The 15144-nt window shown below is 54.6% G+C and overlaps 1 protein-coding gene across 2 annotated transcripts in view; it reads left to right on the plus strand.

The window, feature by feature from the left end:
* MAP3K9 (mitogen-activated protein kinase kinase kinase 9) overlaps positions 1-14864 on the plus strand; it is a 73516-nt gene extending 58652 nt beyond the window's left edge. Inside the window, exons 8-12 of one of the 2 annotated variants that reach the window (XM_045072936.1) lie at positions 1235-1388; positions 3908-3976; positions 5382-5494; positions 6425-7228; positions 8546-14864. In XM_045072936.1, coding sequence (XP_044928871.1) covers positions 1235-1388; positions 3908-3976; positions 5382-5494; positions 6425-7228; positions 8546-9030 — 1625 coding nt within the window. In that variant the 3' untranslated portion in view covers positions 9031-14864. The remainder of the gene's footprint in view (positions 1-1234; positions 1389-3907; positions 3977-5381; positions 5495-6424; positions 7229-8545) is intronic. The other variant, XM_045072943.1, reaches the window with a different exon arrangement.
* The last annotated feature ends 280 nt before the right edge of the window (positions 14865-15144 follow it).

The raw sequence follows: 15144 nt of genomic DNA on the forward strand, positions 1-15144 counted from the left end.
ACCCTGGCCTGGGGACCTTGTATGCTCTCTGCCGTGTTCAGGGCATCATTGTTTTTTGTTATCGTTCATGCTCCCCAGGGGAAGGGTGTTTTCAAAGTGTAGGTCCTAAGGAAACTGGCCACATACTTCGGGATAGGTCAAGTCTGGACCAATTATATTCTTTTTTTTTTTTTAAAGATTTTATTTATTTATTTGACAGAGAGAGATCACAAGTAGGCAGAGAGGCAGGCAGAGAGAGGAGGAAGCAGGCTCCCCCCTGAGCAGAGAGCCCGATGTGGGGCTCGATCCCAGGACCCTGAGATCATGACCCTAGCCGAAGGCAGCAGCTTAACCCACTGAGCCACCCAGGCACCCCTGGACCAATTATATCCTTACAATTTTACAAGATTTACAAAAAATTTTCCAATTTTTACAATTTTAGTGTTTATTAAAAGAATTTCCACACACACGTGTGTGTATGAATGGAGCCGTCTCCCTAACTTAAAGATAGAGATTTCATTTAAAAACAAACAAAAGACGACTCTGGCTGGCTCTCCTTGAAAAACCCATTCATATCTGTGGATTCCCTTTTTTCATGTGGCCACGGTTGGCTGGAAGCAATGGCGACTGCCATATGCTCTGTATTTTACCTCCGTCCCCTCAGCTCCTGTATTTTTGGTGTCTGGAACCATCTGCTCATTTATGATACAAGCCTAGTCTCTGAGGCATTTGGGTTTGAACTTCTGCTATAAGGCAGTGATGTCAGAAGAACGTTCCTCCTCTCTTCCCGGTTGTGATTCTCAAGGCCGTTCCGTCCCCACCTCCTCATTGTCTTCCCTTCTTACCAAAATTCTTCTCTGCACCTCTGAGTCTTCCCTTTCACCCTCACCTTTTTTTTCCCCTTCCTACCTAGCTCCTTCCCTACCCACCCTGACTCCAGTTCCACTGGAACAAAACAAGTCCCGTAAACCAGATCTGTTTGGAACTCCAGTGTCCGGCTGGCCTGAGCCCCCGCTTTGCCTCGGACTTGGGAGGATCGGGGAAGTTTCCCGTGTTGGGTGCTTTGAGAGCGCTCGGTGACTGGTGCCTGAGGACTCGAAGGCTCCACTTGGCCACAGAGTTTTTGACTTCTCCCCTGCAACTCCATATGTGTGTGTGTGTGTGTGTGTGTCTGTCTGTCTGGTGAGGGAGGCTAGTTTTGGGGGGGGGGACCCTATCTTTTTTCCAGGTCCCATCCAACTTTTGTTATTCACAGTGACACCGGGTGAAAGCAGCAAAACCTGGGGCCGGAACTCAGTCATCCTGAGAGAAGAAGGGGAGGAGGAGGAGAAGAGAGCCCCCAAGAAGAAAGGACGGACGTGGGGGCCAAGCACGCTTGGTCAGAAGGAGCTTGCCTCCGGAGATGAAGGGTAAGAACCGGAACGCAGGCGATTCTTTCCGCTTAAAGACAGGTGCTGCCTTTTAGAACTATGATGTGAAATACTTTCTCCCTGTTGTGGGTTTCATTGCTTGCTGAGATAATTACAAGCCTGTGGATCTTTGCAGTGGTTTTCCAATATCCTCGCTCCCTGGACCCTAGGAAGGGGCTCAGCCTACTTCTGTGTATGGTAATTATTTAATGCTTTGCGGGTCCTGGTAACTATTTTATGCTTTGCGGGTCCTGTCTTCTCTTTTGCAGCTCCTCCGCTGCTTTGTTGCGGCGCCAAAGCAGGCACAGACCGCGGGCGACACGTAACTGAAGGAGCGCGCCTGTGTTCTTTCAGTAAGACTCGCAAACACAGGCGGTGGATGGGAGTAAGCCCTCCCGTTTGAGTCTGCCGAGCCGTGCCGGCGTCTGCCTCTTCCCCTTCAAACACCCGCGCAGAGCAAAGAGAAGGAAGGGCAGGGGACCCTCTTGACCTGGAGGCTTATCCCGAAGCAAGGGTGGTTGCAATAACCCAGAGCTGGCAGTCTGTGCGCTCAGATGTAACAGCATGGCCACCAGAACTTTTTTTTTTTTTTTAAGATTTTATGTATTTACTTGACACAGAGAGAGAGAGCACAAGTAGGCAGAGAGGCAGGCAGAGAGAGAGAGAGGAAGGGAAGCAGGCTCCCTGCTGAGGGACAGCCGGATGCAGGGCTTGATCCCAGGACCCTGGGATCATGACCTGAGCCGAAGGCAGAGGCTTTAACCCACCAAGCCACCCAGGCGCCCCCAGAACTTTTTTTAAAAATTTATTTAAATTCAATTAATTAACAGTTTCCGAGATAGAGTTCAGTGGTTCATCAGTCTCCTGGAACACCCAGTGCCTGTGACATCTCGGGCCCCTAGAACTTCTTTTAAGCCCCACCTCCTGGCCACACTGAGTGTGTGAGCAGCCACTCTGGGCAAAGCATGAGACCCAGCTTTGCGTCTTGGACGTGCTGGTCTTCCTGAGCCTCATGGGTTAGATTCTCTCAGGTCCCGGCTCCTCAGAGGCCGTGCCCTGTGGTGCAGTCCGCAGTGGCGAGCGCACCTGCTGACCCCAGGCCTTCCCAGCCCCTCGTCTCCCCGCTGAGACGAGGATTAACTAAGTTCCTCTTTGGGACGTGCAGGCAGGATTCACTGGCTCCTGGTGAGCCTGCGCAAGTACAGCTGTGCCGTGGCACGCCTCTTGTGCCGTTTCCATGTCGCCGTTGAAAAATGAGTGTCGTGGTTTATGGTTCTTTTTCTTGGTGTTAAAACCTAGAATCCTGTTTCTTGACTTTTCTGAGAAGCAGCAGCACTCCCCTTCTCTCTTTGCAGTGACTTTTCTGAGCTTGTGCCTGGCTCTGGCCCTGGCTCTGGCCCTGGCTCTGGTATTCCTTTGACTACTAGACCATCTCAGGTCCAACGTCTGTTTTCTCTTGTCAGATCTGAGCTGAAGGCGAAAATGTCAGTTTGGTGCATAAAGGATTGACTCTTTGAAGCCAGGCTTTAGAAATCACTAGATGCCTTGGAATAGAGGAGGGAGAGAAGGAGGGAACTAAGGCAGGCAGGCAGGCAGGCAGGAAACTTTAGGTATGTAGGGCAAACTGCCTAAGCTGAGAGTTCAGTGCCTGAGCCCTCTAGGAATGGTAAATTGTTCTGCTGCGGTTGCTTCTGTAGAGGCAAGAGCCCCACAGTCTGATTGCGCTTGAGCCCTGGGGTCCAGTAGGGTTGTGGTGGGTCTGAGAAACTCAGTCGCCCTGAATCCCTTGGTATTTCTGACTTTCGTTTGATTCCTGCCTGACAGGATTTCCCAGGTTGGCTGTGGATCCCAGTAGTTTCTATAGTTCTGTTTCATTTATAGATATATATATTTTTTTGTCTTGCTGGTAAATTAACTTTATTTCACATTCCAAAATATTTATTTTGGCATTTCTTCTCCCTTCCATAGATTTGTCCTCAAAACTGTTAAAACAGTTCAAAATAAGACTTATAATTGATTCTCAATTCCTAGTCAAGAAATCACGTATATTCCGTTCATTCTCAAATCAAATGTCAGAAATTTTTGAGAGGCTCTGTATGACTGTATTTCTAATTTTAGTCCCTATCAACGGAAGAAAATATGTAACAGCAAGAAGTTATGTTAAGTTCAGTAATGTTAAGTGAATTTGCATCTCCATCCTTTTAAAAAAAATAGTATATATGTTATAGGAAACATATACTTGCTCATAGACAGCTTGGGTATGTGGCTTCATGCTGTCTCCGCAGTTACGCTGTGGTGGCTCAGGGACCTTTGCCCCACAGATTGGGAGGTCCTGGGCCTGTGGCAGCTCGAGCACGGCCACCTCGTTAAGATTCCCACATGGTGTGGGCTGTGCTGAGCAAGCAAGAGCAGGGCGGCTGGCCACGTGATCGAGTCCAGCCTCGAGGGCTCCCATGTGGGAGAGGCTGAGTTGGATGTACCCACTGTCGCCCACTACTGATTTTCTTTATTCATTGAAGATCCCCTCAGAGACGTGAGAAAGCTAATGGTTTAAGTACCCCATCAGAGTCTCCACATTTCCACCTGGGGTGAGTCTCCTCTGCACCCTTCCATCAAGTGTGTTCGTAACAGTTCCCCTTCCATTTCCTCCTTCTCACGGCACACCCCGTAGAACCGAGCCTCGTTATTGCCAAGGCTGTGCTGACTTTTTCTTCCTTTAAAGCAGTACCCCTGTGCACCCTGGGATCTTCCTGTGTTGGTCTGACTCTCCCGTTCCTCCCTTCCCTGACCGCCCCCATGGTTGGGATTCTTCCCGCACCCTTAGCTATAGGGGGATGACACAAGGCTGTTTGTCATCTTCAGCATTGGCTTTGACTTTGCTAATCCGGATCCCCTTGAACCCAGAAGATACTAGAGGATTGTCAGTCAGAAGTCCCAGGCTGTGGGTTGAGTAGCATGCTTATCTCTGGCGGTGTATTTTAGTAGAAACCACTGGTGGCTGAATGTACTTGAATTCATTGGTATTTCTGATAACACTTTGAAACGGATCTGAAATGAGGGGAAACGTTGGTCCTTCTCTTTCCCTCGGGATGGACTGGGAAGAGTGGGCTTAATCTGAGTAGCTTTTTCTGATCCTAAAATGAGAGCCACCGCTGATTATTATCCTGGTATTTCCAAGGTAACAATAACCCACAGATTTCCTCAGTCTTCCCTTTTTATTGTCTTTTAGAGAAAAGACCAGTGCTTCTGGGCCTCTGATTCCCCCATCATATAAGGGGGCTGGAGGGGTCCCCCCATCAGGGTCCCCCGAGTTACTGGCTTGCAGGTGTGAGCTCCTCACAAGGGTCTGAAAGTGAGCTCCTGCCCTTTTCCTCTCCGTTCCCAGACAAACCAGGGGCTCCAGTACAGCATTATGTACTCTGCACATAGGTCTGTCCCAAAGTGCACTGGGTTGGTGCAGCTTTGTTGGCTGGTTTTTGTTTTTTATAAAAGTGTCTGGCTTTGAAAGTTGCCTGAGCATGCCATTCGCCGGGAAGGAGTGGAGAAACGGTCTGAGTGGAGCAGGCTGGCCCATCCGTGGGGCTGCCCGGGGCTTGCCTGGCATCGCAGTGTCCCCTGATGTCAGCACTGTGCTGTAGACAGTGTCCCGGAGCGATGGCCTCTTGTGGAAGATGGGCTCGGGCAAGACCCGGGCCAGTGCTGGGCAGTCCGCGCTCTTCTGCCCTCTTGCCAGCCTGCCTGCTAGATCTTTCTCCCGCTCCATAGCAGCATGTGGAGGGGTGGGTTCACGGCCCTGCTTTTCTTTTCCGAGAGCATGTGTACTTCCGTTTGCGATGCGAGGGGACTCGGGGTTTGTTGCCTGTACGCCAAGGCTCGTGGGCTTTGGTGGAATTAATAGGCTCCCAGGGAGAGACATTTGCACAGGCCCGTGGAGGTGCGGGTCGAGTAAGGGAAGTAACCAGTTCTCACAGTCTCCTCGTTTCCTCCCGTCAGCCTCAAGTCCCTGGTAGATGGATACAAACAGTGGTCGTCCAGTGCCCCCAACCTGGGGAAGGGCCCGAGGAGTAGCCCAGCGCTGCCAGGGTTCACCAGCCTTATGGAGATGGGTGAGCCCTGCCCTTGTTCTGACCCTCCCTGTGCCCTCAGGGAAATTTTGGTCAAGCTTCTGGGACTGTTTGAGGAGCCCTGGTGCCCCTTCATGGGCGTCTCCTCTTTCCCCGACTCCCAGGCCCCACCTCCTGCCCTCTTTGCTCGCTCTACTCCTGTTTCGTTGAACCTTCCCCAATCACAGTTTCTTCCTCCTGCTGCCCTGGGCCCGCGGCCTCCCATCCGAGGGAGCCAGGTCTAGTGTCCTAGGGCAGTGCAGAGGGTGAGGCCTTGAATCAGGCACTTCCCTTTGCTGGGTCGCTTCCCTTTGTATCTTAATATGGGGAGTCTGCAAACCAGGAGATGGTGGCGGGGGACACTGTGGTCTTTCTCCAGGGAAGCTTTCCAGTTGCTTGGGTAAGGTCTCCTCCAGGCTGTTGCTCAGACAGCAGGTGCTGTTCTCGCTGAAGACTTCCAAGGTCGTAGTGGGTCAGTTCATACAGTAGATGCACCTTCACCCGTGGAGGGCATTCCGGTCCATTGCAGGACACTGGTCTAAGGACCGGCCTCTAGGCCATCCCAGAAATTCAAGGTCTCTTCCAATTTTAAGGTGCAAAAAAAGGAGGAATGTTTCTGTTCTACCCACTATTCTAGGACACTCACACTCTACCTCGTGTGCTGAGGGTCCCTATGAAAGGAGTAGAAAAGTGGCAGATGACTTCTTCAGAAAACAGAAAAGGAGGCTGTGGGATGGAGAGTGATTTCCTCGGGTTGGCCACAGTTGAGCGTGGAGGGCTGAAACCCTGGGGCTCAATGCCGGGTGCCTTAGACTCTTCAATCTTTGCATTCCTGACGCTCGGCCAGGAGGCAGGGGTAGGAGAGAAGGACAAGATTCTCTTGCTGCTTCATCTCTGTGTCCTGTGTCCCCTTCCTTCCTCTCGTTCGCACAGAGGATGAGGACAGTGAAGGCCCCAGAAGCGGGGAGAGTCGTCTACAGCATCCACCCAACCAGTCCTACCTCTGTATCCCATTCCCTCGTGGAGAGGACGGAGAGGGCCCCTCCAGTGATGCAGGCCACGAGGAGCCCACCCCGGTCAATTCGGCCACCAGTACCCCGCAGCTGACGCCCACCAACAGCCTCAAGCGGGGCGGCGGCCACCACCGCCGTTGTGAGGTGGCCCTGCTCGGCTGTGGGGCTGTTCTCGCAGCCACGGGCCTGGGGTTCGACCTGCTGGAAGCCGGCAAGTACCAGCTGCTTCCCCCGGAGGAGCCCGAGCCCCCAGCCCGGGAGGAGAAGAAGAGGCGCGAGGGTCTTTTCCAGAGGGCCAGCCGGCCTCGTCGGAGCACCAGCCCCCCCTCCCGGAAGCTCTTCAAGAAGGAGGAGCCCACGCTGCTGCTGGGAGACCCCTCCGCCTCCCTGACGCTGCTGTCGCTCTCGTCCATCTCCGAGTGCAACTCCACCCGCTCGCTGCTGCGCTCTGACAGCGACGAGATCGTGGTGTACGAGATGCCCGTCAGTCCGGCCGAGGCCCCGCCCCTGAGCCCCTGCACCCGCAACCCCCTGGTCAACGTCCGCGTGGAGCGCTTCAAGCGGGACCCCAACCAGTCCCTGACTCCCACCCACGTCACCCTCACGGCCCCCGCGCAGCCCAGCGGCCACCGGCGGACTCCTTCCGACGGGGCCCTCAAGCCAGCGGCTCTCCTCGCCAGCAGGAGCCCCTCCAGCAATGGGCTGAGCCCCAGCCCTGGAGCAGGTGAGCCCGGCCCTCCTCCTCTTGCCTCTTTCCTGCCTCTGTGCCCCGCCCCCCCCCCCAAGAGTGGCCGTATGGGTGTCCTTCCTCCTCTGTCCCGCTCACCAGGACATGCTGCCCTTGGCTGGTGGGGGGGTGGCCCGGCCGGCTGCCCTCTCTCGTGCAGGAGAGACAGAAAGGTTCTAGGCAGGATCAGACCCGGGGCTCCAGGAGATACTCAGGCCCTGCGTCTTGCAGTGCGCCGTGTGGTGCTTGCAGGGTACGGGTGGGGCTGGAGCCTAGCTCTGCTTGTGCCCAGAAGGGGAGACGGAAGTTCCCGGAAGGAATGGCGTGCTGCCCCAGGAGGGGCACCTGGTGCCACGTGGCTGGGCTCCAGCCTGCCTTTACAGCGCTGGTGCAGTCTTGCTCACAGGCAAGCTTCCTCCTGGGCGTCCTGCCCTGCATCAGTCATCCCTTACTCGTGGCTGACTCCCTGGGCGTGGAGAGGGATCCCGGTGAACCGCTGGGCCCGGCATGTGCACGCCTCCTCCGCCTAATCTCATGTCGTTCCCACCAGCAGCCCCCGACCCCCTGGGGACCTGAATCTGACTCTGAAACCCCCCTCACCCTGCAGAAGCTGAGGAGATGGTGACTGAGATTTGAGTGATACTTGAGTGTAAACGACAGTTACTTTCTCTTCTGCTTGCCCCCTCCCCTCTTTAGATTTTATTTTTGCTGTGCAGATGTGTGTCCTCTCTGGGGAGAGACCTTATGCCTCCTCTGTAGAGTTTGGTTACCTTGATTTGTTCCTGCCTCACGTGTTTATTCACCGAATCAACTGAGAATAAGCAGATCTTTCCTTAAGTCAGGGTCAGCGAACTTTCTTGGTAAAGGGCGAGAGAGTAAATATTTGAGGCTTTGTGGGTCCCGTGGTGTTTGTTGTAACCACTCAACGCTGCTGCTGTAGTGGGAGAGCGAGCCGTAGACGTGGCTGTGTTACACTGTGTTACACTGAACCTTTATTTGCCAACAGAGGGTGGTCCATGGGGCATAGTTCTGCCTTAAGCTCTTTCATTACAGATGTCACCTCCTTATGTCCCATGATTACTGTTCTAATCAGATACAGTGATCACGGCCTTCTGGTTCACTACTGTATCCCCAGTGCCTCCCAGCACACTGCCCGGCAGGTCACTGGTGTTCATTAACTATCTGTTACTCGGGTTAGTCCAAGTGACTAAGGCTATGACGGCTGTGGGGAGGGAGGAGTGTCCAGCCGGTGTCTAGCCGGCCCAGGAATGTGGTGTCGTCATCTGATGCTTCTCCCTTTGTCTCTTTGACCAGGAATGTTGAAAACCCCCAGCCCCAGCCGAGACCCAGGTGAATTCCCCCGTCTCCCAGACCCCAATGTGGTCTTTCCCCCAACCCCAAGACGCTGGAACACACAGCAGGACTCCACCTTGGAGAGACCCAAGACCCTGGAGTTTCTGCCTCGGCCACGTCCTTCTGCCAACCGGCAACGGCTGGACCCTTGGTGGTTTGTGTCCCCCAGCCACGCCCGTAGCGCCTCCCCAGCCAACAGCTCCAGCACGGAGACGCCCAGCAACCTGGACTCCTGCTTTGCTAGCAGCAGCAGCACTGTGGAGGAACGGCCTGGACTTCCGGCCCTGCTGCCGTTCCAGGCGGGGCCGCTGCCCCCCGCCGAGCGGACGCTTCTGGATCTGGACGCGGAGGGCCAGAGTCAGGACAGCACCGTGCCGCTGTGCAGAGCCGAACTGAACACACACAGGCCTGCCCCTTATGAGATTCAGCAAGAGTTCTGGTCTTAGCGTCACATGGGCTGGGGGCGGCCAAGGGGGAAGCCGGAGGAGATCAGGGGAGCTGGTTGGCACAGCCCTTTCTCAGAGTTGGACCCCCCTGAAATCCAGCCCTACTTCTTGCACTGATAATGCACTTTGACGATGGAAGGGGTGGAAGCAGGGCCACTTCAGAGGGTCCCCTGCCCTGTAGGGCCTTTCTACCCACGTCCACTGGAAGGGGCTGTGGCCATCAGCTCTGGCTGTGTAGGGGAGAGAGGGGTGCGTGCATGTCCCCCATCCTCCACAGTCTTCCTCGCCTTTCGGGTGTCCCTGCAGGGTCACTCAGCCAAATCTGTCTGCTGCTCCCTCTCCTGAGTCCCCTGGGTAAGCCCAGAGCCTGTCCTGGAGCCCTCGTATTAGCCCTGAGTTCCCAAACACCAGTATTGGATGTTCTGTGATTGATTTTTGCTCCTCTTCCACATCCTTCCCCAACACCCATGAATCCGCATCTCAGCTGGGGTGAAACAGGAGCTTTTCCGGGTCCTCAGCCCTTATGTGCCAGCCGGAGGACCGAGGGCATGGTGCCCTGGCGTGGGGCACAGGAGTTGCCGGACCTGGCGCTGACCTGCCTGTGCTTCCAGGTGCCCCCTCCCTGCATTTATTTGAGCCTCGCAGGGGTGAGGGGACCTGCCTCAGTGAGAACTGGGGAGAGGGGGAGGAGTTAGGAAGCCCAGAGTTGAGTGGCAGCCAAGAGGGTCACAGAGTCTGTCCTTGTTCCTTTTGGAAACATGCGAATAAGGGCAGAAACCAGCACCGTTGATGGCATCCATCTCCTACCTGGGGTCTGGACGTGGCCAGACCAGTTTCTGCCCCAAACATGCTCATCCCAGGGATCATTTCTTGGGAGACTTACTCACCGGTGCCAGTTCTGAAGCCAGAGACGAAGTTCCTGCGCTTGTCCATTTTGTTGTTTGACCTTTATGTGTGACGCCCGCCCGTCCCTTGACCTTTCCTCCCGTCCTGGGATCAGTGGACTTTGGGTTGTGTGTGTGGTTGGTAGAGACTTTGTGCCGCTCCAGAAGAGCTTATTGGTGGGGGCAGAGCGGGGGCTCCTGGACGCTGGGAGCCGGCACTGGGGGGATATCTTCTCAGCCAGGCTGTCCGTTCCGGGATGCCCTTGAAGGAAAACGGAGCCTTAGTGGTACCTTCCGCAAACGGACACGGTGAGGCCATGATGTTTGTAAGGTGCTCAGTGAGCCCCTAATATTGTGCCCCAAGTTTCGAGCCCCGGGCTCCGCAGGCTGACCACGGTCCCTTGTCACTCTACACAGGTGGCCCCGATGCTGGGCTCTGGACCGTGCAGAGGCCAACCCCTACTTTCCTGGAGTTCGTTTCCTTGACTTGAATGTTGAGTTGCTTCTAGAGCTTTCTCCTGTGTACCTTCACTTCTCCGCTTACCCTGAGGCCTCCTGTGTCAACTGTGAACAGTTGTCTTGTGCGGGACGCACACATGAACTTGATGGGGAGCAGAGCCTTAGGTCATGCCCCTCTCCCCTCCAGACTCTCCAAACGTTGCTTCACTGTCCTCTCTCACAGAACAGTTCCCTGGAGATGCTGCCGGACAGCCCGTGGGCTTCCTGTGTTTGCTGCCTGGGGGCCAGGAAGTGGGGGGAGCAGGGGAGCAACAAAGCTGGCTCAGGTGATGACTTTGGTCCCTGCTCCGTCTCTCCCTGTAACTGATAAAGTCCCAACCTGGGAGTGAAGGAAGGGGTGACCTTAGCTTCCAAATGGCTCCTTGTTTGGTGAGCTCAGTGGTGCTCTGGCTCAAGGGTGCCACCTCATCTCGGGTGGGAGGCGCCCTCGGTGTGTTGCCCCGGGACTTGGCTGTCCTGTGTCATCTCTTCTTTGTGCAGCGAAGACTGTGAGAGACCATTTTTGCCCCCATGCCCCCCCCCACCCCTTGGCCAGAAGGGGAAAAAATGTGAAACCTCTCCACAGTTCCAGCCCACCAAGTGACTCCCCTTTGTTCTTGATGGGGAGAGGGCCGCAGGTGGTCTCTTCCTTGCCCTTCCCCGGGACTCTCCATAGCCCCTAAGTCACTAACTAAGTCCTAGGTCACTAACGCATTTGCAAACCCTTGGCTCCACTGAATGGCCCCTCAGTGGGGCACAGCCTACAGCAAGATCCAAACCCTCTGGCTCTGGCTGCTCTGCACGGTGAGGCAACTGGCAACTGACCGTTCTCTACTTTTCGTTGTTTCTTGGGGTGGCAGCCAACTCCTTTGGGAGTGGTAGCGTGACTGTTGCAGTGCCGGCTGAATGGTGGCCACTTGGCTTTGAGTGAGAGGTGGAACCTGTTTCTTACTCCCCGCCCAGAAGGAAGACAGGGGACGCCTGGGTCCGCTGAGGGTAGAATTGCACGTGTGAGAGGCAGAAGCAGGTTTAGTCTGAAGCGGCTTCGGGGGGCATGTCCGGGGAGACAGAGGAGTTCCTTCTCAGCTCCTCCAAACCCTGTCTCTGATGGGCCCTTGCCTGCTGCCCACACACACTCTCTCTCTCTGTGAGGCAAGGCTCGGTTGAATAAGGATCCTGTGTAGTAATGGGTTTGAGTTGCTTTCTGTCCACCTCGGCTCCCCAGCCTCTGTGGCCGCGGTTAGGAGCAGGCCTTGAAGCTGGGGTCAGCCCCGGCCGTGGCATTAGCCAGCATCTCCCGTTCTCTTTCCTTCTCTTTCCTCAGGAACACTTACCCTCTGCTCTTGGCAGGTGCTCACTACCTAGAATGCGGGAAGCAGGTCCTGCTCTCTGCTCCTCCTCCCCAGATCCTTCCACGGATTCTAAACAGGATTATCCTCTATTTGCCCCCTTGGGGATCCAGGCCACTGCCAGGGCCTGAGTGGATGTCCCCATTGTCCCCAAGTGTTATTTCTGAGAGGCTCTGGAGGTGGTCTTCACCTCGCATCCTGTAGTACCCCTGGGTCCAGGGGTGATGGTGACGATAGCTCACAAGGGTCCAGTCGGAATGATGCTAACCTTTCCTCCCGGCCTCTACACACTTGCATCATTGTCCTCCTGATGCACTTGCTGGTACAGAAGAGGAAGCGCTTCAGGAGGAAGACATTCAAGGGAAGAGAAATTGAAAAGCTGCTTGGGCTGGCTGCTGAGTTGGGCACCGAGCTCTTGAGCCCTGAGCGAGGTGTCTCTCTCCCGCTTTCTGCTTTGCTCTCTGGCCTTGGGCTTGGTCTTTTGCTCCTCTCACATTCCCTTCCTGTAAAAGCCACCGTTACCCGCTTCTGTGACGAGGCTTTGAGGACACGTATCCCAGCTGGTCAGCGAAGCCCACCGCTCCCTGCCGACCATCGGGACGGACTGCTGGCGTCAGCAGTGTGGTTCTCATCACTTCTGCCTCTGAGGGACTTGCCTCCTGTTCCTTTGGTTTCTGGAAGAGTAGTGCTTTGGAGTTGGCTTAGTCTGGGGGCCATGGTCAGGCGTGTGTTCTTCTGCATTTATGTGGCACCTGGTGTTTGTAAGCGCCCTTTCTACTCCCCCCCCCCCCCACTTCACTTGTCCTGCTTGTCCTCACTGTCACCATCTTAGGAAGAAGGACCGAGGAGATGGGGAGGCTGGAGGCAGCGTCAGAATGACAGTTTGGGGTCTCACATTTTTTTAGGCGTCATTCCCAGAGTCTGCTTTGTTCAGAGACTGAAATCAGACCAGTTCCTGGAAGAAAATTTGTGAGAAGGTCCGCCGGCCCTTAAGATCCATGTCCCGGTGTGAGGCTCTTTACAAAGCCCCTATTCCCTCCGGCCACGGTTGCTCAGGGACACGACAAGACACCCCAAGGGCACCCAGGTGTGGCTTATGGTCCACGCTCTTGCTCCTCAGTTCCCAAAGTGGAGGCCCCCTCCTCCCTCCGTCCCGCTGCAAGCGGGAGACAGCGCCGAGCATTGCTAACTCTCCAGCACACGTTTCACAAAAGCAGAGAGCAGCGGACTCTGAAGTCCGGACAGCTGTGAAGGGGATGCTTCAGGGAGCCTTGACCTTTTCTCCCGTGTTTAATTAGCCTGTGCTTTTGACTCAGGCAGGTGAGAAAGACTCCGTTGCCTCTTGAAGGATTTGGGGGAAGAAGCAGATGTCCTTGCTGTAGTGCCAGGCTTTTCCAGAAAGCTCTGCCGGAGTCTGTGGTGCCCTGGATCAGAGGTGAGAGCAGCCCACAGCACGTTGTGGTCCCAGGTGACCGTCGTGGCAGAAGTGGCAGACTAATGCTGACCTGAGCGGTCTCCGTACTAGCTGTGTGGAGTTGCAAATGTTTCTTCCCCTTTCTGGACCTCCGAGCCCAACCGCGAACTAAGCGGGATGCTACCTTCCCTACCCGAAGCACGAAAAAGCCCTTTAACTTCAAAATATGTGATCCTGGAACCCAGGGTCCAGCACGGATGAGCCTCCCCTTGCTGGATCGCTTCTCTTTGCGGAGAAAATATGTGCGTGCGTGTGTGTGTGCGTGTGTGTGTGCACGTGTGTGTGCGTGCACGTGTGTGTGTGGTTGTAGGTCAAAACCAGTCGAATCTTGGCAGTTCCCTTTGGTTCAGCATACTGGGCCACCTGCCTCTCTCCTTGGCTTCAGGCCTGGGGATGAGTTCTTGTCAGGCTACTTTTATTACAACACAATCCCAAATGCTCTCTTCTTTCAGACGAATCCTTGCTTTCTTAGGTCAGGCATTCAGATTAGTGAAAATCCACACTAAAAAGGAAAACGCGCTGCCATGCTGGGAGTCCTCGGTCCCTAGCTCCTCCACTGCCTGGCGCCCCGGGTGCTCGCCTTCGTGGGCACTGGTGTTGAAGGCAGGACGCAGAGACCCGAGTCCTGGCTAATGAAGCGAAGTCCCGGGATTTAGGTTCCTAGTTAAGCTGACCCCGCTCTGGGCGTCTGGTTGGCTGTGCAGGCCGGGGGAGCCTCTCATCAGCCTCTCCACCTAATGACTATTTCCCATTCGTCCGGGGGAGACACCGGCAGCAACTCCCTCCTTTGTTCTTTTCCTGTCTTGGGCCCTGGAAGCACCACTCCCCTCAGGCTGCTCAGGGAGCCCTAGGGATAGTCGTTCTGAAGGTTGGGCTCCTTCCTTAACTTAGAGCCAGGAGGACTGGCCTTCCTGATGCTTCCTGCCTGTGGCTCCCTGCATTCCCCGCCTGTAGCCTTGCTCTGGGTCCCTCGGTCCCTGCTGCAGTGAGACCAGAGAAAAGCCCTTGCAGTGAGTTACACGCCCTCGGTCCCCAGCTGTAGCAAAGAAGGGAGGTGACGAACTCGTCCTCTTTCTCCTCTGAGTCTTCTCACTGTCCACCCTAAACACACACATACTCGCACACTCACATGCTTGCACACACATTTAAACTGAATTTTCTGGAGGATTAAGGAAAGAGGTTGGTGATGGGTTTTACTTGGTTTGCAGAAATGCCTTCTTTGGGACTTTCCTCCCTGTTCGAGCCTTTGAGTCTAGGTGAAAAAAGTGAAAGTTCACATTTGTGTTCGTTTTGTTTCTCTGGAATTAGCTATTCGTTTTCATCCCTAGGCTCCAGTGTCTTGTCCACACGTCCTGACCCTGTGTCCTTGAATTCCCATTTTGCTTTGGGATTTAAGTTATTGTAATTTGTCAACAATATTTAAGACTAGAAAAGCCCAGAAGGAAACTTACCAGGTTCTTTTCTTTGGCTTTTTTTTTTTTTTCAAGGTACTGTAAGTTGTTAACTAGGGATGCCAAGCAGGCTTGGTTCAATGGCTAAACCTCTTACCGTATTACAGTGTAATGCTGATTCAGCCTGGTCCCGCCACCAGAGCACACACAGACTTGAATAAAACTGTTACAACAATGACCTCTGGTTTGCCCTGTACTTTGTAAGCTTATCCTTTCCAACCTCTTTTTAATTAAACAGTTTATCCAGGGAACTGGCTCTTTCTGGGGAATTTCTGTACGTAAAAAAAATAAAAGCTATGTCTATGGTGCAGGAAAAAGGAGGTGGGTGAGGAGGTTCCCTGGTGCCCCTCCCGCACCCCCCCCACAGCCCCCCACGCACCCCTCCCCCCCGTGGACTACAGGGGCACTTCCGGCACGGGGCACTGAGAACAGCACCGCCCAGACGATTCAGTCTCTTC

Source organism: Mustela putorius, unplaced genomic scaffold (assembly GCF_011764305.1).
Source record: "Mustela putorius furo isolate JIRA1106 unplaced genomic scaffold, ASM1176430v1.1 tig00000129_pilon_pilon_pilon, whole genome shotgun sequence".
NCBI classification, from domain to species: Eukaryota; Metazoa; Chordata; class Mammalia; order Carnivora; family Mustelidae; genus Mustela; species Mustela putorius.